We start from the raw sequence: 22568 nt of genomic DNA, 5'->3' as shown, positions 1-22568 counted from the left end.
ATTCCTCAATGTTTTTTCACCGTGTATTCGGTAAAAGGGCCTTTGAGCCATACTTGAAAATATAAATAAGTTGCTTATTTCCCTGCCCTGGTGACATAAATAGGTTTTATGTATGTAGGTACATCATAACTGCCTTTTTTAGGCATTCAGTAACGTAACCAATACAAGCTTCAACAATGTTAAGCCATCTCCTTCTTCAGAACAATCACCTCATCTGCCTCGCTTTTTCTCCTCGTCTAACTGTTTCTCTCTCAACCCAGTTGTCCTGACGCTCAATACCTCCTTGCAAGATGAATTATTGTCTTCCTGGCTTCTTTCAGATATTTTTAGCAATGAACATGAAGTCCGCACACAAGTATAAGAGGCGCTGCTGCCAAAAATATAGTGCTTTTAAAATTTTGTTCACAAAAAATAATCATCTTTAATATAAACTTGAATACTACGTAGTAACTATTATAGTAATCTGTGGTAATACCGTAAAGCACAATACCGTAATATTCATATATTGCACAATGCTATTGTACAGAGGTCTAGGGACAGCCTAAGGCAGTCTTTCCCAAAGTGGGCGATAACGCCCCCTTGTGGGCGCTGCAGGTCTCAAGGGGGGCGGTAAGAGACCCAGAAAGAAAATGGGGGCGCTGTGTAGAGGCCTGGGGGGTCATTTGTAATTTTATTTACTCTCAACAACAACTTGTGAACATCAACTAATATGAATTAAAAGATTGCTAAAGATTAAAAGATTCTCGAACAAACACTACTTTTATGTCCCAAAACTCAAAAATGTTCGCGCTCGCTTCGCTCGCGATTTCTTTACTTGACACTTGATTTTTTTATCACATATAGGTACCTTTAATGTCCCATTACTCAAAAAATTCGCGCTCCCTTCGCTCGCGGCTTCTTCATTTCAAAGTTGCCTTTTATTATATATATTTAGGACTTTTAGTGATCCAAAACTCAAAATTTTCGGGTTTGCTTCACTTTATAGTTGTTTTTATTAAAAAAATTTTTAGTCTACCCTAGCAAAAAAGGTAGCGTCGTTTTTAAGTCCTTTTATTAATAAGAAAGTAACTTCTAGTTTCCATATGAACTTTCTTATTTACGGTACTACTTTAAGTCCTAAAATTTTTATACATAGGCGCCAACACCAACAAAGAGTTATGTATTAATTTTTGTTTTGAGTTCTAAAATGTAACAAAAAAATTCACGCTAGCTTCGCTCGCGCAATCAGAAACTGTGTTCCCGTGTTTTTGCATGCACCAACCAGCAATAAGTTATCTACGATTGGGCTACATTTTACGTAATTTTTGCTTTGACTTGTTAACTATAAAAAAAAATTCGCGCTCGCTTCGCTCGCGCTTTCGGTAACTACATGTTATGTCTCGTATGGGTTTGAATTGCAGTTGGAGGACGCCATAGAAATCTTGCCGAGGGCGCTGGTGCAGTTAAAACCGGCACTGAATACGTCATCTATGAAAATTTCAACTCTCTAACTATCATGGATCATGAGATACCGCCTGGTGACAGACGGACGGACGCACGGACGAACAGAGGAGCGAAAACAATAGGGTCCTGTTTTACCCCTTGGGTACGGAACCCTAAAATATGGGGGCGCTAAAAAATATTCATTCTCAAAGTGGGCATTAGACAAAATAAGTTTGGGAACCACTGGCCTAAGGAGATGCTGAAATGTTAGTTCAGTGATGAAATCCAAACTCAACTTACCTGACTAATTAAGATATAAATTGTCATTAATATTATAAATAAATGAATAGATATTTTAATAAATTAATTATTAATTTTACTTTACGTAACTCACTACCGAAGTTGATGAACTTTTATATTTGTAGGGTTATTTTTTACATGGTAACTCTATATTTGAATATGTCGTTGATTTCAAACCGTTGTATTTTTAAACGTTTATTGTCGTGAATTGTGCTGTTAAAAAGATTGAAGATAATTTTAATTATTGTACAATCTTTTTATGTGTGTTCATATTTGCTATTCTTGTGTTTAGCTACACGGTAAGTTTTAACAGTTGAGGTCATAATGCCGTTGCTTTTAGCTTGTTATAACGATGTCATAAATAATTCTGTACTGATGCTATTCGCTTGTCGTGAGTTCAGTAACACGATATAGGATTTATTACAGCCTTCTTTAAGTGTAATACAAACCTTTTTACAGAAACTGACACCAATGTCAGGCCTGACAAAACAAGAAGCCACATATTGGTCTTAAAAGAAAACCTGACATCTGACAATTCCCTGGTCAGCCAGAAAACAGAGAAAACGGGGGATATGCAAGCTTTGTAGGTGTTACTAGAGAGCAGAGGTGTTTTTCTCGAAGGGAAAAGAACCAGCAAGATGGTGGAGGGAGATAATAAAGGAACTATTGACACAGTGCAAGTAGCACTTCGGATCAGACCGTTGATGCAATTGGAGACTGACAGAGGATGTGAGGAGTGCATTGATGTGGTGAATGGGCAGCCTCAAGTCCAGATAAAGGATCTGGCATTCACATATAACTATGTTTTCCCCCAACACATAACTCAGCAGGAGTTTTATGATACAGCAGTTAAAGGTCTTATAGGAAGGCTATTCCAAGGTAAGTGGAACATTAGATAAGGGAGAGAGTGTTCTTATTATATTGTTAGATATTGAGGTCAATTAGTAGAATATCTCATGTAAACAACCAATGTTTTCTTACACATTGATTTTTATAATTATTAGTTCCAAAGTTTGTCAGGCATACAATATTCAAATGATCAAGTAGTATTCATGTTATTATTATTTTCCATACACATTGATTTTGAAATACTAAACAGGAAGCTTCACTTCCTGGCCCAGATCTTGCTGGTGATATTTTTTCTGATCTAACAATGGGATAAGTTGACAATATATATTTTTTCCTAATTTTTTCTGTTTCATATGTTTTTTTAATAATTTGTTTCCAGGTTACAATGTGACAATACTTGCATATGGCCAGACAGGTTCTGGCAAAACTTACACAATGGGTACCAACTACTCAGGCTCTGATGGTGACTCCACTAAACTGGGTAAGTATTCTACTACATATCATCATAAACTTCAGAATTACTGATAAACTGTATATATCAATATTTTTATTAAAATCAATACTTCTTGTATTGATTTTTTCTCTTTTGATTATTCTACTAATAACATAACAGTTTAACATCGCATAGTAGGTAGTTTGTATGTATGGATATTGGTTTGTTTTGAACACAAAATGAACTGGGTGGCTTTTGATCTAACTTGGCAGTAGTAAAGCGCTATAACAGAATGAGATATAAGCTATTTTGAACTTTTGTGTGTGAAGTAGGTTCCCTTGGAATGCAGGTGAAACTACAATCAGAAGAGTCTTAATAGCTGAACTTTGCTTTTAGTGATATGACCGCTTATTGTACTTGTCTACTTCTTCTTTGTTATATCCTTCTATGTTTGTTAGTTATTAAATAAATAAATTTATTAAAAACATATTTCAACATGTACAAATAGCTCAGTTGTACAATAGCAGTAAATAAATTTTAAAAATAATAATCATAGGAGTTAACTTAATGTAGACTAATACATAATATATACAAAAAAGGCAGTCTAAATCTAAAATAAAGACCACCCAAACTAGGTTTATTATATACCTGTGTTTAGGGTTGGTGTACAATAAAGAATATCTATCTATCTTGTAAGTTTGAATGGCTCCTAATTATTATTTTCCAGGTGTAATACCCCAAGCAGTGGCCGACATATTTGACTTCATAGAGGCACATGAAGATAAGTTCATATTCAAAGTGAATGTATCCTTCATGGAGTTGTATCAAGAACAGTGTTATGACTTGCTTTCCGGCAAGGAGAGGGGGCACAGTATTATAGAGATCAGGGAGGATATTAATAAGGGAGTTATTTTGCCTGGTAAGATTTAAAACTATGTAATATTTTTATGTGCTGAGATTTCATGAGATGGCTCAATACTCAATACTCAATACTTTTATTGCTTCCCACATGTATTCTTAGGTGGTAGTACTTATAAATAGTTCACATGGACCCTGTCGGGCACAGCAAAATATGTGGCTGTAATTAACTGGAGCCGCTAGAAAATATCAAGTCATTTTGAAGAGTTTATTTCATTCTCCCAAAGCTCAAAAATTAATCTTCTGGATTCTAATGTTTTAATCAAAGTTTCACCTAACCTTCAAACTGCTTTAATATTGTAACAGTTTAGTTGTTCATTTATATAAAAACTGCATAACAGTTTTCTTAAGAATGTTCCAGTGATAGTATATCTTTCAATCCTCTATCCATCAGGTATAACAGAACTGCCAGTCACATCCACAATGGAGACCATGATGGTGCTGGAGCGAGGGTCATCAGGTCGAGTGACAGGATCCACAGCCATGAACCAGGCTTCCAGCAGGAGTCATGCTGTCTTCACCATTGTTATCTGCAAAGAGAGTAGGACTGATAAGTAAGTTATTAGTTTTTGGTTTTAAAATTGTAATCTGAAAAAGATAAAAAGTATATTAAGATGAAATATTTTCTGCATTGAAATAAGATTGTAGATTTTAGCAGAAGTTGTTAGTAAAAAGAATTGAATTAACAACCACTTATACATATAGATAACTAGCTTCTACCAGCGGTTTCACCCGCATCCCGTGGGAACTACTTCCCGTACCGAGATAAAAAGTAGCCTATAGCCTTCCTCGATAAATAGGCGATCTAACACTGAAAGAAATTTTCAAATCGGACCAGTAGTTCCTGAGATTAGCATGTTCAAACAAACAAACTCTTCAGCTTTATAATATTAGTATAGATGAATAATAGTATTAGTGCACTTATGTAATTCTACTAACTGGTGCATACTTTACTAGTTCATCTAATCATTCTTTTCTGCAGTCATTTAATATGATAAGCTGTCTATATTTAATGTCTCAATGCACATTACTCAGTCACAGGCACCCATATTTGACTTTCCCATATACTTATGTACCCATTTTCCTCCACAGAAACTTAGCCACAACTTCCAAGTTCCACTTGGTAGACTTAGCAGGGTCTGAGCGTATAAAGAAGACGAAGGCGAGTGGCGAACGTTTGCGGGAAGGCGTGAAGATTAACCAGGGGCTATTGGCTCTTGGCAACGTTATATCGGCATTAGGAGATGGCACGAATAGGAGCTTTATCAGCTATAGGGATAGCAAGCTCACTAGGCTTTTGCAAGGTAAGCATCTGTTAGAATAAACTGTACTTTTGCTCATAAGACTTTTTTATAACATAGTTGGTGGGACTGGTGATTCTTTTATAGCATCGTCGTTTTCATTCCCAGAATTTGGTAGTTCTTATTTTGTTTTTACAAAAATTAGCCAAAATGCAGCTTAGAATTTTTTTTCTAAAATTTCTAAAGAGGTCAAATTAGTTTTTTTCTATTAGTTTTGCTGTTACGTTAGCCTTGAAGAAACGAATTTGACCATTACTTTTACTTTAGCCATTACTTTTGCTGAAGAAACTGTTTGTTAATATCAAAAGGTAAAGGGGTTTACATTTTGGATGTCTCCACCAGACCATGGAATTACGAGTTCCGGATTTTTTGAAGGCGAACATAGGGCCGAAGCCAAGACGCTCAAGGCCTTTAGACAACGTAGATGAAATTGATTCACATTATCATTATTTCTAATTTCTACCAGACAGTCTCGGCGGCAATTCCCTGACTCTAATGGTAGCGTGCGTGAGTCCTGCGGACTACAACCTGGACGAGACAGTGTCGACGCTGCGGTACGCGGACCGAGCCCGCAGGATACGCAACAAGCCCATCATTAACCAGGATGCTAAGGCCGCTGAGATTGTTAGGTAAGTGGTAATATTTTTATCTTGACGAGTTTCTTCCAGAAACGAGAATTTGCTAATTGGGTTTGTCTAAATGTAGATTATAACCAATACTGTTTATCTCCATCTGGGTACATGAAGTAGTTTCCTGGGAACGTAAAAAATAGGATGTTGCGGAAGCCATTAAGCATTAAACTAAAGCTATAAAACATGCAACTATCGAATTGTCGCCAGAGCGACTACCAGAAAGTTCGTTTCGCAGGTGGATCAATAATATTTGCGCAAAACCACACTAAACTGAATCTTTCAGCAACTCACGTCTTTGTATCGTAACTTTGTCCTTACTATCGTACTTAATAGTCGAAACGAAAATGTTTGGGCCGGAATTCAAATATTTCAATCCGCAAAATACACTCGTTATCGTAGGAATTCATAAAACATCCCGCCTAAACAATTTTTTTCCTACTCAGGTTAAACAACTTAGTAAATGAACTAAGGCTACAACTCCTAGGCAAGATGCCGACCATCTCCGAACAGAATAACGAACAGCTCCAAGAAGAATTAGACAGAGAGAAGGCCAGATATGCAGAACTATTGAAAAAACACAAACAAGTAACAGAACATTTAAGCAACATGTTGATAGAAAACACAAATCTATGTGAAAAGGCTTTATTAGCAGAAGCAGCCAAAGACAAGATAGAACGCAAACTGAACGAGCTGACAGAACAATGCAACCAGACCATAGAGAACTTGAACACCACAGACAAAGATGATGAACATCAAAAGACAACGGTTGTGGACTATTTGAAGGAAATAAAAACTCGTTTGGAAGATTTGCAGTCGGTTAACTTGAAGAGTAATGAAGAATTGATAGATCATGAGATTAAGCTGTCGTTTGTGAATGATGGCGATCATGAGAAGGTGGATGATGAGATGCCTATGAATGAGGATCAGGCTGTTTTGGAAGAGGAGAAGAGGGCTATGGGACAGGTATGGCGGATTTTTCTTCTAGTAGAGCTTTACAGGCATTTATTAGTAGGTTATCATTACTATAACTATTAGGAACAGATTCGTCATCCTTTTGGCTAGGCAGTATATTGCCAGAGAAACAACCTATTTAATTCCGAATTTAACTTAGCTTACTTTAACCCACATGTTTTAATTTGCGCTTGATCAATCAATGTTCGGTCTAGTGATTCAATTTAATGTAGTCATCCAGTGAAGGCGCAAGTCGTTCAATCATATAGCAGCTTCAACCAGATGGCTATGACATTTACATTTGAATGTCCTGTTATCATAGTATGTCTTTCTTTCTAACTTCTCCTTTTTTTCCCAGGTTGCTCTTAACCAAGAGCTACAAGAACTGAACCGTGCGATGGCTATCAAGGCGTCAGTAGTACAAGCGATACTCGCTAACAATAAAGACATGCTGGAGAGCCACAAGAATTTGCGGGAAAATGAAGAGAAGATTGCGCATTTAGAGAAGGAACGAGATGAGCTGTTGCAGCAGTTGAAGCAGACTAAGGTAAGATATTTATTAGATTGGTACCACCTATGTTCTTCTGAACTCTTTTGTGTACCTATCAGGGCCGCTGTGTTTAAGGTAAAGTTTTACAGGGGAAAACTTTGAGTACTGGAAATAGAATGAAGTGTAGACCTAATACATATCTATCGGTAGTGAATATAAGTAGTGAATAATTGTGCCATACGTTTTAGGCACCTCGCGTACTAGACGACCACGACCACGACCAGTGGCCGCAACGATCACATTTACTAAAGACGGTCGGTTTTGGTCGTGGTCGTCTAGTGCGCGAGGTACATATACATATTTTCATTAATGTCCGACCGAACTTTCGGTTTCGGTTTCGGTTTCGGCCGAGTTTCGGCCAAAAATCAAGTTTCGGCTGCAGTTTCGGTTTCGGCCAAAATCGGCCGAAACTTTTGCCGAAACCGAAACTTATCTCGCAAGGTCACGCACATTCGCCTAACTTCTTTTCGGCGGCAAAGCTGTGTCGTAAGCCGTCGGCTCTGTTCGGAAATCATCGTGTGCCATTCGGATAGCTCCGTAGTAATGCAATAAAACTTAGTCAGTGCGTGTGCGTCCGACGGAAACATTATTTGGAGGTTATGTTATGATGGAACTGATAACATGTAAGTTTTTGTTTTGTTTCTGTACTTGAATGATTTATATAGTTAATTAAATATTGAGTCAATAACTGTTTTGTTGTTATTAACAAATGAAGTCACATGTAAAAAAGAAATTGTAAGTAAATAAAAAATGTGAAGTGTTTAATTTCATAAATTACGTTTTATAGGTAATCTTATTCGAGATTTGTTTTTCATTCCGATGACCTATTGTCCGATTGTTATTATTACGGTTTAATTTTTAATTGTTTCAAAGTAAAATGTCACAACGAGAAAAAAGTCCGATTTGTCAGTACTTTGATAAAAGTATCAGTGATACATCAAAAGCTGTTTGCAAGATATGTAACAAGTGCTATTTATTCATTAGGAAGCCACGATGCAAAAAAACAAACATCATATGGACTGAAGTTGCATTTATCAAAATTTCATGACCAGGAATACAGGCAAGTAAAAAAACGTGTCTCAGAATTGAATGATTTCAAAAGTGAAGCAAAATTGAAGCGAACAGACTCGAGTGCATCGTTGAAATCGAGCGCAGATCAGTCAACTCTTGTTCAGACAACTATCTTAAGTTTGACTTCTAAACCTAAAGTTGCACTATGGCCTGATGATCATGAAATTACAAAAAGGATTGACAAAACTATAATATTTACTAAAAGATTTTTTAATATTGTATTAAATAAATGATTACAATACCTACAACAAACTGAATTAATATACTGTGTTTCCACTTCATGCCCTAATTAATGCAAAATAATGGTAAAAAACACCAAATTTCAGTATTTTAAGAAATTTTATACTTGACCATGTGAGTTTCGGTTTCGGTTTCGGTTTCGGCCGAAACTGAAGCCACGGCCGAACATTCGGTTTCGGTTTCGGCCGGAAAACCAGTTTCGGTCGGACACTAATTTTCATGCATAATTAAGGGATCTTATGGTGAGTATGATAGATGAGTTTATGCTGCTATATTTGCTTGGCAGTACACACACCATTAGTTATTTAACTATTTAAAAAAATATGTACTTTTAGCCCTGTCAACATAAGTAAACAGTCCTCCTGTCTAAATGGTAGAAAACGCCTAAGGCGTCCATTCCGCCCTTGTACAGAATGTGCAGAAGTATTAAATAAATAAATAAAGAAAACTTTATTTACCACCATTCTCACATCATCAGAGCAAAGACCCGTCTCACGAGGAGCGTCGCACGAAGGTGTCTACTCTCGAGCACCAGATATCTGACCTTAAGAAGACGTGCCAGCAACAAGCGCACATCATCAAGACTAAAGAGAAGAATGAGGCCAAGATTGCTTCGCTCAATGCTGAGTTACAGGCTATGAAGGCTACTAAGGTATTTTTCAATCTTCTATATTATTTGTTTTGTATTTTCCATGTATTAGGTATGTGTGTGTACAAAGAAAACTTGTTTGTAAAGAACCATTTATGTTCGGCTGTTTTCGGCGATCTGCAATGTTTTTACTCGATTGACAAAAAGAGTTTGCACGTATCTTGTGTATGTGACTTCCCATAATAGGGTAGTGTCCAGGGTCGAAATAATGAAATAATATTTAGTCCGCTTTTTAGATAATCAAAAAATATTGGATACGTATTTTTTCTTTTTTTAATTAAACATAAAATGACAAAGATAATACACTTGAAAAATTAGGAGTGGGGGCCTTTTACGTCACAGTGTCCTGAAAATTGTAGCAACTTGTGACGTCACACTCAACTTTAACACGCTATATCTTAATAAGTTCTGATCCAATTTAAAAAAGAAAAAATACGTATCGCTTAATTTTGGACAATCTACAAGACGGACTAATTATTATTTTTTAGGAAACTAGCCTATTATCTCTCGAAATAAAACATAATAGAGAGTTTGCTAATTAAGTGCTACCTTCCAATATTAAATTTTGGGCTACATTGGATATAAGGATATTAATAAATAAATTACTTATTACTTCTTAGAGCTTCAAAAAAAATAATTTGCAAGTGCTCGATACGAAATGCTCAAAACGAAACAGTTCTTTTATAGTAAGCGTTTCCTTTTAAAGACTATTATCGTCAAGAAACAGCATTTACTTTAGCTTTTTACCATTTTCAAGGGCTTCTCGTCCCTAAGATGACCCACTGACCCACTTTTTCTTTTCACCCTAGGTGAAAATAATAAAGCAAATGCGCGAAGAAAGCGAGAAGTTCCGCAAATGGAAGGCGGACAACGAGCGAGCGATGCTTCGTCTGCGCAACGAGGACCGCAAGCGAGCCACCGCCATGGCCAAGATGGAGTCCCTACATGCTAAGCAGCAGAACGTCCTCAAGCGGAAGATGGAGGAGGCTGTCGCTGTTAATAAGAGGCTCAAGGTGCGTATTTTTGTTAGAAATATGTAAAACCTCGTACTTGGTGTTATTCGGCACCCCATTATTCCTTTGCTATCTGGTGATTACAGTTGCGCGTTATAATTCTACAGGTGCATTTTTTGTAATGTAGTAATTGTATGTATGTTGTATATTAGGAACATTTCAGTATTAATGTTGATATATTTTATGTTTGTTTAATTGTAACTTTCATTCCTTTCATGCTTATGCGGAAAGTTAATGAGGTAATTTATCATCAATATACGTATCACTATCAGTCCAGTGCTGGACATAAACCTGCCTTCTGAAATATCACTTATCTTAATCATATTCCGAGTTCTAAAATCCGAATAACATGGAATAACTCCGATCAAAGTTCCTAGCAAACTCAAGTCCACCGCAATGACTTCAAAAGTTACGTCTTCAGTTGAATATATCGCAGATGGAACTAGACTCGGCTTTCTACAAATAATTAAATGTGCAATATCTACAAGATAATGGTTATCTAATAAAATTATATCTGGTCACCTCTAGGAAGCCCTAGAGCGTCAGAAGTCCACACAAATGAAGCGCAACGCGAAAGGCAGCGTGAAGGCCGGCGCGGTACAACTGTACATCGAGCAGGAGTTAGAAGTCCATCTCAGCATTGTCGAGGCTGAGAAGTCGCTCGAAGAGTTGATGGAGTATAGGTGAGATATTGTTACACAGATTATTTCATTGTACGACGGACTTAACGTCTTAGTCGTCACAAATTTTACAAATATGAAAAATATACGATTTAAAGGGGGTTAGATCGCATTGCATTTTCATTCTGGATGTATCATATCTTTATTCTGGAGTCATTTCTCGAACGTGACAGTTTTTTTGGGCCGTTATTTGTCGCGCGAAACCATTTCCTCGAATAGAAACTCCAGGTTACCCCTGGCGTTCCAATTCGAGATTGTGAATTGCTTTAATTATTATTCAAGGCGCACACGTAAAGTTATAAACGTAAACAAGCTGTTTCCTGATTTTACCATCGCGTCCCAAACTACTTTCTGTACCCGGTTAGACCATAGATTGAACGGGGATAGCGTAGCTTCCCTACAATGAAATATTTTTTCAAATTGACTCAGCAGCTTGGCCAAAAAAACTTGACTTTTACTTGCCTCTTAAAATATTACTTTGAAGGTGCATATTTATAACCGCATATATAACGTATGATATGTACAGGGCGTGGATAACAGAACAAATAGAGAACCTACGCAACAGCACTGACGAGGAAGCCAACAGAAAGAAGATTGCTGAGCTAGAAGATGACTTGGCGCTGCGTAAGGCGCAGATATCTGATCTGCAGCAGAAGATATTGACGGCCGATCAGGGTATGTAAAACACCAAAAAACTTATGTTTGCTACTGAAATCAGAAAGATAGGAATCTGTAGAGTATTTTTTTACCCTATATAAATTTTTGTTGTAATACATGTGCTTACTATGCGAATTTTCTAGTTATAATTTTCTCTTCCAAACAATCTAGGAAAACAAAGGTGTAAGACAGCAAAACTAAATATTGAGTCATTAAGGTCATAATCCCACATATCGCCTCCGCTCCGGCCCGGCGATACTGGCCGCTGCCTCGAATTTTGCGGGCAGCGGGGCGGCAGCGGCGGCGGCGCGGGCAGTCACCGTTTTGACTGGAGCTCACCGCTCGTTGCCCGCTCCCGCGCCGCTGTATTCGAGGGCCGGTCCATTTGATTATACGCGTAAGATCCTGCCGCTCCCGCGCCGCCGCCGCTGCCGCCCCGCTGCCCGCAAAATTCGAGGCAGCGGCCTTATAGCCCATATTTAAATTATATTGTTTTGGCGGATGGGATGCGTGTTTGTGAGCTAAAACCTTTATCAACCTTTGTTTTACCTGAAAAATGGTTGAAATAAAAACAATTTGATTCTTCTGTTCGCAAATTACCGAGATATAAACAACCTTACTAACGAATTTACCTAATCTCCCACAGAAAACAAATCCCGCACCCAGTGGGACAACATACAATCCATGTTAGAAGCTAAAGTAGCTCTCAAATGTTTGTTCGAGCTACTAGTGGACGCCAAGAGAGAGTTGACCAATCAGAGCGAGAAAGGCTTCCAGGCCAGATATGAGGAGATCAAGGAGGCTCATGATAGACTGGCGATGGACTTCGAGAATAGTAAGGCGGAGTTTGAGAGGCAGCTGCAGATGGTGAAGTTGCAGAGTGAACAGAAGGTATGTATTATGAATTTTATCTAACGGAACATGGCATGAGTCGCTTTTCAGAAACACTTTTTAGGTATCAGCGGATGGCGAACGTGTGGGTACTATATAAAAGTTTTGTAAGGTGCCTAAAGTACGTTATATACAGAACATGTAATATGTTTGTTCCTTAGACAGATCGTCATTATAATGTGTCTAGTGCAAAACCTCTATTTGCAGAACCGGGTCCTTTCACAGATCTTTATGATCCCTTTGAAAATCCAAATATAAACATAGAGATATTTTCCTCGACTTTATATTATCCTGCAGATATCTTTTCCTCCCTAAATGAAGCAAAAACTGTCCTATACAACTTATAAAACTTAATTAATAATTATTTTTCCACAGTTATCAGCGCTCGTAGCGCTACAACGCGGCGTGGTAGGCAAAGGCGACAAGAGTGAAGCCTGCAAACACCTACAGAACGTCATACAGTACCAACAAGAGAGGCTGGAACAAGTCGAGGAGGAAAATGTATGCCATTGTGAACATTATTGCTAACACATTAAAGTGCAGTTTAGATTAACAGCCGCGTTTTATGTCGTAGTTAGTGTACATAAAAGTTGGATTTGTCACGCGATTTTGAACTTTAAAGTGCGTGATATAAATGTCAGTCTTACAATTTGGCAGTAAGCGATATTGCAAGTTTTAAAATTAGATAAATAACATTAACAAATTCTCGCTAGGTACACAACACTCTAAGCTCACTTACCTAATGCCACATTTACATGTTGAAAGAAATGGATAGATAAATTAATATAACCATGTTACTATCTAGATTAGGATACTCACTTTCCCCATATACTGTTCAATTTATCTACAATTGTATTCTTATGAGTGTGTATTTGAACTATTTTTCCACAGAAAAAGTTAGTAGACGAGCTAGAACAGCTGCGGTCAGCTGGTAAGAAAGCCAAGAGGAAGCCTAAGAAGGAGCCTGAGGAAGAACCTGTGAAGAAGTTGGAGTACGTTGAGCCGACTGATGAGGAGGACGATGAGTTTGAGGACAGAGAGAAGGACCCTGATTGGAGGGCCACGCCGCTGTTTAAACGTATACAGGTTAGATACTGATTTGTATAAAAATTGCATGTTATGCATACTCATATAGCATTAAATATTTTAATTTTTTAGTATGTGTGTATTAGTTTATAATTAGTATTTTCACTTATAATACCACAAGAGCTTCAAAATTATCGGGTATTTTTTAGGGAAATGCCAGATAATTATGAAGCTCGTGTGGTATTCGGGAGATTATTTTTCCGTCCCAAATGTCGGCCACAACCTGTCAGTTTGACGTAGCAACGACCAGAGAAAATATTCAAAAAATTTTCAGTATAATACCATGTAGGTTGTACCACGTGACGTCGAATGGTGCAATTCTATTGGTCGATATTTGGGTCGGAAAAATAATCATGTAAATTATTTACGTTTTATATTTTCTGTGGGTCCCAGTTGCCTGAAATAAAGGAAAATATATTAAAATATATACGTTATTGTAGGCAAGCTGGCTGCAAATCTGATAAAATATGGCGCTTAGATATAAATATTATAATTTTTCAATGCATGTGCACAGTAAAACAATATATCATGACTTTAATGGTGCAATGATTGCATGAATAGAAATACTGTTTATTTTGTACAGTTAACAATTGCCAGTTTTAGGTAAAGGAAAAATACCGCTGTTTTAACTGACTGACAGCAACATTCTACTAACCACCTTTTGGATACCAATTTTTTTGTACAACCAATTCTAAATTCGTCCCCCTAGGCGCAACGTTCCCGTCTGACAATGAACTTCACTCAGGCCGACGTGTCCGTCGCCGAGACGTCCACTCGCGCCGTCAAGCGAGGCTCTGACGGCGCTGCACACTGCACCTGTCGAGGCAGCTGCTCCACTAAGATGTGCGGCTGTGTCAAGTCGGACAAAGGCTGCAGTGGTACCTGCCGGTGCCAGCCGGAGCTCTGCAAGAATAGACGAGTGTCCTCTGACAGTGAAGATAAGGAGAATAATGTGAGTAGCAAAGGTATTTAGGAAAAAACGAGTGAACGTTCAAGGACTGCAATGATACTTGTACGTGTCAGTCTGAACTCTGCAATAAAAGACGCGTGTCTTCTGATAGTGAAAATAAGTACTCTATTTTATTTGGGCGAAGATCCCTTTAATTAAGGCTACCGCCGCCGCCGATAGCTACAGCCACTGACTAGTATTCCTGTTGCAAAACTAGCTTGTGCCGCTACACATAAACGCTGGAACACTGCTACCGGTACTGTGCGTGTGAAAATTACTCATCTCTGATGTATTTTTTGTATTATCTGACTAGTGTTTTGACTATGATAAGTCTCATTTCCAGACCAATAAAAATAGTTTACCTTTATCTGGCGCTTAAAACCGTAATTTACTCATCAGTCAACCAATATACGATTACATAATGCCTTTCCAAATCATAAACTAATAACAACTAATGATTGTATCACTTTACAGCCATCAAGCACAGAGTTATCGCTCGACACGACGCCTCCGTCCTACTTCGACAAACGGTAAGATATACACATATTATTATATTAACCCAAACTTTTCGACCAAATTGGACCTTTCGTACTTGGCCCCTTTCATAGTTTTTCACAGATTAGGTTCTATAATCATGCCTGTTACATTAACCTTACCGTTTTTGACCATATCACGAACATGTCTTATGGCCCTGTTCACATTAGGTACTATAATGATGCCTGACATGCCCACCATAAAAATCATGATTTTGGTGGACATTGCAAATGGATATCAACAATATGTGCAACATGTAAGACACAAAAAAATGGATGGGGTGGCTGTCCAACACTATTGACGTCATAGATATCAAAGCTAACTGCTTTATACATGCTTCCTGAAAGCCTGGAGACTGTCATTGTAAATCGTGTGTTACGTATTTATGATCAAACACTTACCAAAGTATTGATACACAAGGCTGTAGATAACTTATAGGACTTTAGTCTACAACAGACCTTAAAACTCCCAGATTCGAAACATCGGCAGAACTGTGTACTGAGTCGCACAACCTGCCCGGCTCGGCCATTCGGGAGCCAGTAAGGCGAGCGCGGCCGTTGCGCCCTCTAGTGTCGAACTCCACGCAGAAATGGATGTTCGCGCTACTGGTATACAATACTTGTGTTGCACCAATGTCTTCGTACTGCGCCAACAATATACTGCAGTACGGAATGGATGTCGCCAACTACAATGTGATAGCTAACATCTTCAAGTACCTGATGAGAGAGGTTACTTGCTCATTTGTTCGGATTGTGGCTTGGCGTGGCTTTTTTTTTTTGTATATTTTGAGAGTTTTTGGTTGTTTTATCAGTCGATTGATAGGTTTCAAAAGAGGGAACGAGAATTCTGTATATTAATTTTGCAGTTGTGTATTTTATATTGCCTAGTATATAAGCCTTTTTACACTAAATAATTATTTTAAATGATCCGAAAACCAAGAAAATGAATTATAATTGCAATGCCTAAATGGGATATACATATACCCCAGACTCGGTAAAATATTTTTCAAATACCATAGAGTTGCAAAGGGGATAATTTTCCCTTTACAATAACGTTATGTACAATCGACTGATAGAAGAGACACTTACAATTTAATCGATTAAAATTACTTTATTCGAAAGAATTATTACTCTTTACCAACACGCCAGGCCATATAATCTCGCGTATAAAACCTCATCTTCAATTGCGGACTATGCTCTTACAAAAAAAGGAAGTAAACGAAAAAGTTTTAACATATTTTAACAAACCTTTTTCTTGTTTCCTAAGGCACTCAAAGAAGTACTCGTTTTATAAAAACATATCTGGAATTTGGCACATTTTTAAGAGGAGGGATACGCTTTGACGAGACTCTTTATATGTAAGTGCATAGTTCTGCAATGCGTAGATATTTCGTAAATAATATAGCCGTTTTTACATAAACCTAGATTTCATGTGTAGCCGTATAGTTAGGATATTAAAATTAGTAGTTGCGCTATGGTTTTTTCGGTTATTTACATTGGATTGTTAATTAGATAAAAATGATATTTTAGAACCAAATAGACGTGTTATATCGTGTTCCGTTTTAATTTGCAGAACTATGTACTGTTACATAATGATCCTTAACATATAGTTGACACCAGATTTTGCAGAAATGTGGCTAGATATTATGTAAAATAACGTATTTCTCAATTACTTTTACAGAATTCTGGTGTCATCTATGTATAAATTGTTATGTTTTTAAATGTATCTGAAACAGTCCTATAATCGAATTACATCATTGTATTTTTTTTTCTCTTGGCTACATCTAATTGGGCCACCCACCATTGAATAAGAATCTTATCCGACATTAACAAGCTTTTTTCTTTGTTTGTATCCTTATATTAATCGGGTTTTCTTCGTTGCAGAGGACACCTTGATGCTACGTACGTAAAAAAGAAGAAAAGCTATTTTTTCCCGCATGATCAGGGAATGGCGACCTCAACGCAATAAGGTGAGTTTACCTTAATATTCAGATATTATTCAAATGTCAACAATGATGTTAAAAGCTTTCCATTGAAAAGTGATCTTCTTAGTCTTCATTAAAACTCAAAAATGTTTATCCATTTATTTATTTTTGTCTTTTTTATCTGCTATCAGTCTACTTAGACTATGATCAGATGCTTGGAGATACAAGAAGGATATTTATAGTAATGGGGCCAGTGCCCAATTCTATTTAGTCAGGCAGTACAATGTCAGCTTTCTTGAGTTTCTTTATTTGGTTTATTCAAAGAAGGCTGATAAATCAGTGCCTAATTTTCGAACTTCGAAACAAAAGACAACCCCCAACGGGCTCACCCTTCTGAATTTCCTATGTATTTTTGTTGGAAAGAAGTGGCACAACAAACTACCCAGCTAGACATGTCTATGTTTGTACACTGCGCACGTACACTCTATATGCGCGTGGGCACTTGAATATGTATATTTTACGTCAGTTTCTATTGCTATCAAAGTCTTGGACGATAAATCACGAATACGACATGCAATTTGTAAAAATCTAATAAGTACATCTTTTACCCTCACAAAGTGTTCGATTCAGTAAGATTATTTAAAAACTAATTCTTTATTTTTTTCTTTACAGACTGACTAACCTTCCTGGATCTAAACTACATAGCAGTAACTAAAAAGAAACTAATTTTATAGCTTATACAATAACTTGAAATTAAAGTGCCTCATATTTTAATACACACATTAATATTTCTTTTAATATCCTTATTGTAATCTAAATTAGGTGTTAAATATATTGACATGTAATTTAAAGAAATTATTTTACTATGGAATGGATTTATGACAGTCGCCATCGAAATTTCGCGTGCATGAATCCAGTCTGAATGACATTTTGTTTAGGAGTAGATCTCCGAATAAATATTTATTATTTACTGCCGCATTTTTATTACATAATTTCGTCCATTCATCCCCTTATTTCACCTGTGTAAACTATCTTTAGTTTGAGGAAACATTAAATATGGCTAGACGAGCAAGCGTAGTCTAGTTAACAAGTGCTTTTTACGCGACTGCCAAGAAAAGGTTTATGATCTCCATAAAAATATGGATATATAGCCTTTAGTGCCTGGCGTACTCTGTCTCGAGAATATAATTTTATTTATGCTATTTCTCATCTAGCTTACAGTTGCATGTGAGCGATCTATAAATTTCCTCTAAGCCAACAAAATCCATGCTTGGCTGATCCAATCGGATCCACAATCCAACAAGATAGATGACAACTGTAGAGCATCGCGTGCGCATCTATCTACATTCATTGTTTGTCCATCAACGATTAACATTTACAAAATATGTTTGTAAGCATTCTTATTTGATTTTCTCGGAATGATGAGATTTTGATTATTTCCGACTATTGTTTGTAAAGAATTTTCGTTGTGTATGAAAGAGCATTGACAATACGCGCTGAATGACATAATATGCGTGTTGCAGATTCAATGTTTGTCTTGCCGAGCCGAAAATGTTTGTAGTGAAAATTCTTTGGGTCCTCAGAATGATAGACAAAAAAATATAAAAGTAGTACTCATAATGGGTTATCATGGGAATATAAAAAAAAAACACGCTGTTGTTAACTGTCACTATTTGCATTTATAGGTAGTTAAACTTAAATGATACCTCGCCAGTTTTTATCTCTAGTTAAACGGCATTCCGCCAAATAGTTAAAATTCGATAGTCCTTTCACTTTTCAAAGAATGCCTTAGAACACGGCTTGCAAATAATTAGTTGCTCACATGCTCTTGCTCATGTCCTGAATCTTACCTACTATTGAGCTACCAATCATATCTTTAATCTATGTAGTACTTACATTACTTTTCAATAAACAACCCCTAATTACATTACAATAAAGAAAAACTTAAGTCCCACGACCTCCACATACAATACAAGCGACATTGTTTAGTCCGCACCTACTATCGCGGGTCAATGACCTGACGGCTAGAACCCATTCATCAGATACCAATTACTCGTACAAGATTTAGCTCGAAAGTTTAGAAAGTATTCAGATAAATATTAAATCAGTTATTTAAAAGATGAGTTTTTTTTTATCGCTATTCCGAAGCTGCAAGCGTTTGATGCAGAATGCGGTAGATAGGTTCTTCTGGACACGGAATGCATCGTGAGGAGGTTTCTCTCTATGGGGCCCTGACTGCCGGTAGCTTGGATCATGTTCCTTTTATTAGCTTCACTTGTAACTAACCAAATCATGAATGTAAGAAAATCTTGTCTATATTTCTACATGAGATATTTTGATTTTTTTTACTTTAAACACCGAAATAAAATAACATGTAAAACATAACTTTTACATTTACAGACCACACCTACGGAGATATTGGTGAAAACCAAATCGTTGATGATGGATAGTTTAACTCTCGTCTGCCGTTAATTGCATTCTAGGTGAATATTATATTTACATTAAGGTCAGTGTTAGATCGATCTATCAATTCAATATCTAACGAAACAACAACTACCCACCTGCACACAAACTTATATAGCTTTTTTATTTCAGTTAGAAAGGAAACAAGGTCAAAATCTTAAGAAGGTGGCGAAGTAAAGAATTGGATTTCAGCTTAACTTCAGCCTTGAGAATTCAGAAGAATTCCCGATCTCATAATCTCGGTGGAATGAACGGAATAGAGTAAGGCCTGTTCCGAGCATAGAGCAGGCAAGTATTAAAAATAAGTCGTAAGGATGTGGTAATGGATGAATAAGAGCTACCCCCTACAATTCGATGGCAATTAGCTAGCATGATGATGCAGTTTACGTTATTAGCAGAAGGGTATCCACACCAAAATATATTAATAAAATTTCCGCACTACGTGAATAAGAAGTTGGTTCTTTGAGTCGGATACATTGTTTTATAATATCGGTTTTGACAAGGACACCTTCCCATACTTGCGTGTGGTTACAAAATATGGTCTTTTGATGAGTCAATAAAATCTCCACTTTATCCTTTTCGTATCGAAAACTGGATACTTACCTAGGTACGTAAAATTTCGGCCAGTGTAGGCGGTGTGGTAACACTAAAGTATGCAAAATTTGCATAAATTTTAGTCATGGGTCGTCTCCACCTTGACCGAATATGTGGATCCTGACTGCAGGTCTGGCGTCATCGACTTTTGATGACTCAAGTCTCCAAGACTTAAATGAAAGCCGGCGTGGCCGCTACCACTTGCTTTTGGTACGAAGTCGAACGACTAACAGCCGTTCTCAATATTCTATATTATTTGTTGTTTTGTCTGATAGAGATAAGTCCCAGACAAGTAATGTCAAATACACAGAACAAATAGATAGACAAACAACAAATAGACATATGGAAAGACCGTAAAGTAAGTTGAGTTTTTCGAGTGGGTGTTAGATACTCATCAAGGGGATTACCTACGAAATATAGGACGTCTACATACATAGTTTTACTTGGCATAACATAAAATAGGTAAATAAATTTAACTTAAACAAGACGGTTACAAACGTTTGGGGACATAATCTAGATAACATCTAATGGCTCAAAAGAGACCACTCGAAATAAAAAATCCTAGAATTGAGAAGCAAGTTACACAGGTTTTGCAATGTAGGTACAAATATAAAAATAAAGTTAAAGTAACGTTTGTTACCTTCCTGTGTAGAATATAAATGTTCGCTATTTAATTCAAAGTTCCTAATCTTTAGGTACATGTTTGACAGGTTCAATTTTGGGATCGCGTTATCAGCTAACGGAAATGGGTTTCTATTTTAATTTAACCCTCTCAGGTAGTTCGATCCTACAGTGATTTTCGTCTCGTTGTTTTTCAATTGGGTTCTCTACGACATAGGTAATTTAGAACTAGATCATTATTTTTTCCCAAAATTTAAAAATCAAAACTGAAGTTGTTTTTAACTGTCGAGAACGCATAGTAGGAGCTCTTTCACGTTTCGCCACGAGTCGAAGAAAGGCTTGGAGGCTCGCTTTCGTTGTTTACGGGGAGAAATCTCGACCGGTCGGCGGCGCCCGCGCATCGCGTCAGTCCCACCGCGTCAACACTACACCACGCACGCGCCGGCTGCGCACGCGCAGAAATCAACACATCTCGTGTCATCATCACAAACATTTTTAAAAAGAGAACCCTTTACGAATTTTGAACAATTCCTTTTTTTATTTTAGTTCTTTTTTTGAACCAGTGTTGTGTCAGTGAATGTGAACAGATTGTTTTTTTTTATGTTAGAAAGTGTTCCTACCTGCCAGGAGTGTTTTTCTATAGTCTACCGGTATGTTGTTTGAAGTTTTTGAAGTATTATTTAGGGACGCATCGCCGTCAACGCAGTATGAACGACTTTGGGACGAAGCCTCTCACTGGCGCATCTACAGTGTCTAAGCGTTAACAAATGAGTACAAACACAGAAACTTTCCACTACCAAAAGAAATTGTGAGCCTTATGTAGCGGCCAAGACTTATGTGGAAACTAATGAGCTTTAACGCGATGATTTGTCATTCCTTTGTAAACATTAATCTCTATAAAAATATTGCTTGTCATGCCTCGGACTTATAACATAAAACTTTTTGGTCCTTTGATCCCCAAAAGTTCAAAAGACCAGTTTGAAGAAAAATGAGGACGCTACACACGGCTCTACATTAGACATCAACGAACACATCGATGGAGAAAATTTGGGGCAAAAAGTCTTGACAATAGATTTGAATACTAACTTCATAGAAGCACTTAACCTAGTTGTTTATAACCAGCAAAAAGCGAAAGCCACCACAAAATGTTGAGAACAACAACAGTGCCGACACCGATAACCACAGTGCACACAATGCATTATTTTTTCTCATTTCCTATTAAAGTGCGTTAACCCACGAATCTATTAACACGAGCCGTTTTTACGAGCCTCGTTTACATAATATGGTAGGGAACGTAAGCTGCCTTCTTGATGGAAACTTGTTGTTTGAAACTAGTGTTTTCTCCGAGATTTTACCCGGCATTCCTGATGGTACATTCCGGGAATAGTTTAATAGGATTCCTTTTCGGCTTGTTCTTTTATGATGGGTTACTTAATGCCATCGAAATACATAGAGTCAATTATTTAGTTTATTGCATACAAACTAAGACTAGTCTACATTGAAAAAAAACTTCCAACGACGTACTTATCAAAGTACCGTTAAAAAAATCCCAATCCTGACCATTTAATGGCTATCAGAATGTAATTCACTATGTCAACTTCAATTATAGTTTAGTTTTTCCATATTGCCGAGTTTCTCTATTGATAAGTTCTAAGATTTTTTTCATCATCTGATTAAAGGACCTCTACTTGATAAAATTAAGGTTAGAAAAATTCAACTCTGGTTGGTTTCGCCACCTGATTTGTCTTTTCCATAACTGGGTTCAGATTGTTTTTATACAATACCATTTCTGGATTTTGTATCAAGTAGTTTCTATATCACTTTCATGTTTATTCTGCAC

At 37.1% G+C, this 22568-nt stretch overlaps 2 protein-coding genes across 7 annotated transcripts in view; both read left to right on the top strand.

The window, feature by feature from the left end:
• The first annotated feature begins 1867 nt into the window (after positions 1 to 1867).
• Positions 1868 to 18020, top strand: LOC110377452 (chromosome-associated kinesin KIF4). Of its 3 annotated transcripts, none has more exons than XM_064039756.1 (21): positions 1868 to 2021; positions 2182 to 2601; positions 2951 to 3052; positions 3732 to 3923; positions 4317 to 4476; positions 5015 to 5226; positions 5690 to 5852; positions 6299 to 6818; positions 7165 to 7353; positions 9146 to 9319; positions 10126 to 10329; positions 10858 to 11012; positions 11536 to 11684; positions 12313 to 12557; positions 12933 to 13058; positions 13449 to 13643; positions 14353 to 14595; positions 15067 to 15122; positions 15599 to 15734; positions 17010 to 17095; positions 17723 to 18020. In XM_064039756.1, exons 2-20 carry the CDS (start codon positions 2361 to 2363, stop codon positions 17019 to 17021), a joined length of 3474 nt encoding a protein of 1157 aa, XP_063895826.1. In that variant the 5' UTR covers positions 1868 to 2021; positions 2182 to 2360; the 3' UTR covers positions 17022 to 17095; positions 17723 to 18020. The 3 variants fall into 3 exon arrangements, with proteins under 3 accessions (XP_063895826.1, XP_063895825.1, XP_063895827.1); XM_064039755.1 differs by having other exon boundaries at positions 15599 to 15854; XM_064039757.1 differs by lacking the exon at positions 15599 to 15734.
• Positions 18021 to 21125: 3105 nt separating this feature from the next.
• Positions 21126 to 22568, top strand: part of LOC110377457 (putative epidermal cell surface receptor) — a 55942-nt gene continuing 54499 nt past the window's right edge. For all 4 annotated transcript variants that reach the window (XM_064039674.1, XM_064039673.1, XM_064039672.1 and 1 more), the window contains exon 1: positions 21126 to 21378. The gene's annotated coding sequence lies outside the window, so the exon portion shown is untranslated. The remainder of the gene's footprint in view (positions 21379 to 22568) is intronic.

This window comes from Helicoverpa armigera, chromosome 20, assembly GCF_030705265.1.
Source record: "Helicoverpa armigera isolate CAAS_96S chromosome 20, ASM3070526v1, whole genome shotgun sequence".
Lineage (NCBI taxonomy): Eukaryota > Metazoa > Arthropoda > Insecta > Lepidoptera > Noctuidae > Helicoverpa > Helicoverpa armigera.
This window is presented reverse-complemented; position numbering and strand designations above follow the sequence as displayed.

Coding starts and splice junctions, on each gene's coding strand:
- LOC110377452 (XM_064039755.1), top strand. CDS start 2,361: ATGGTGGAGGGAGATAATAAAGGAACTATTGACACAGTGCAAGTAGCA. Junction 11,685..12,312: donor GATATTGACGGCCGATCAGG/GTATGTAAAACA, acceptor AATCTCCCACAG/AAAACAAATCCCGCACCCAG. Junction 15,123..15,598: donor CCGTCCTACTTCGACAAACG/GTAAGATATACA, acceptor TAAAACTCCCAG/ATTCGAAACATCGGCAGAAC.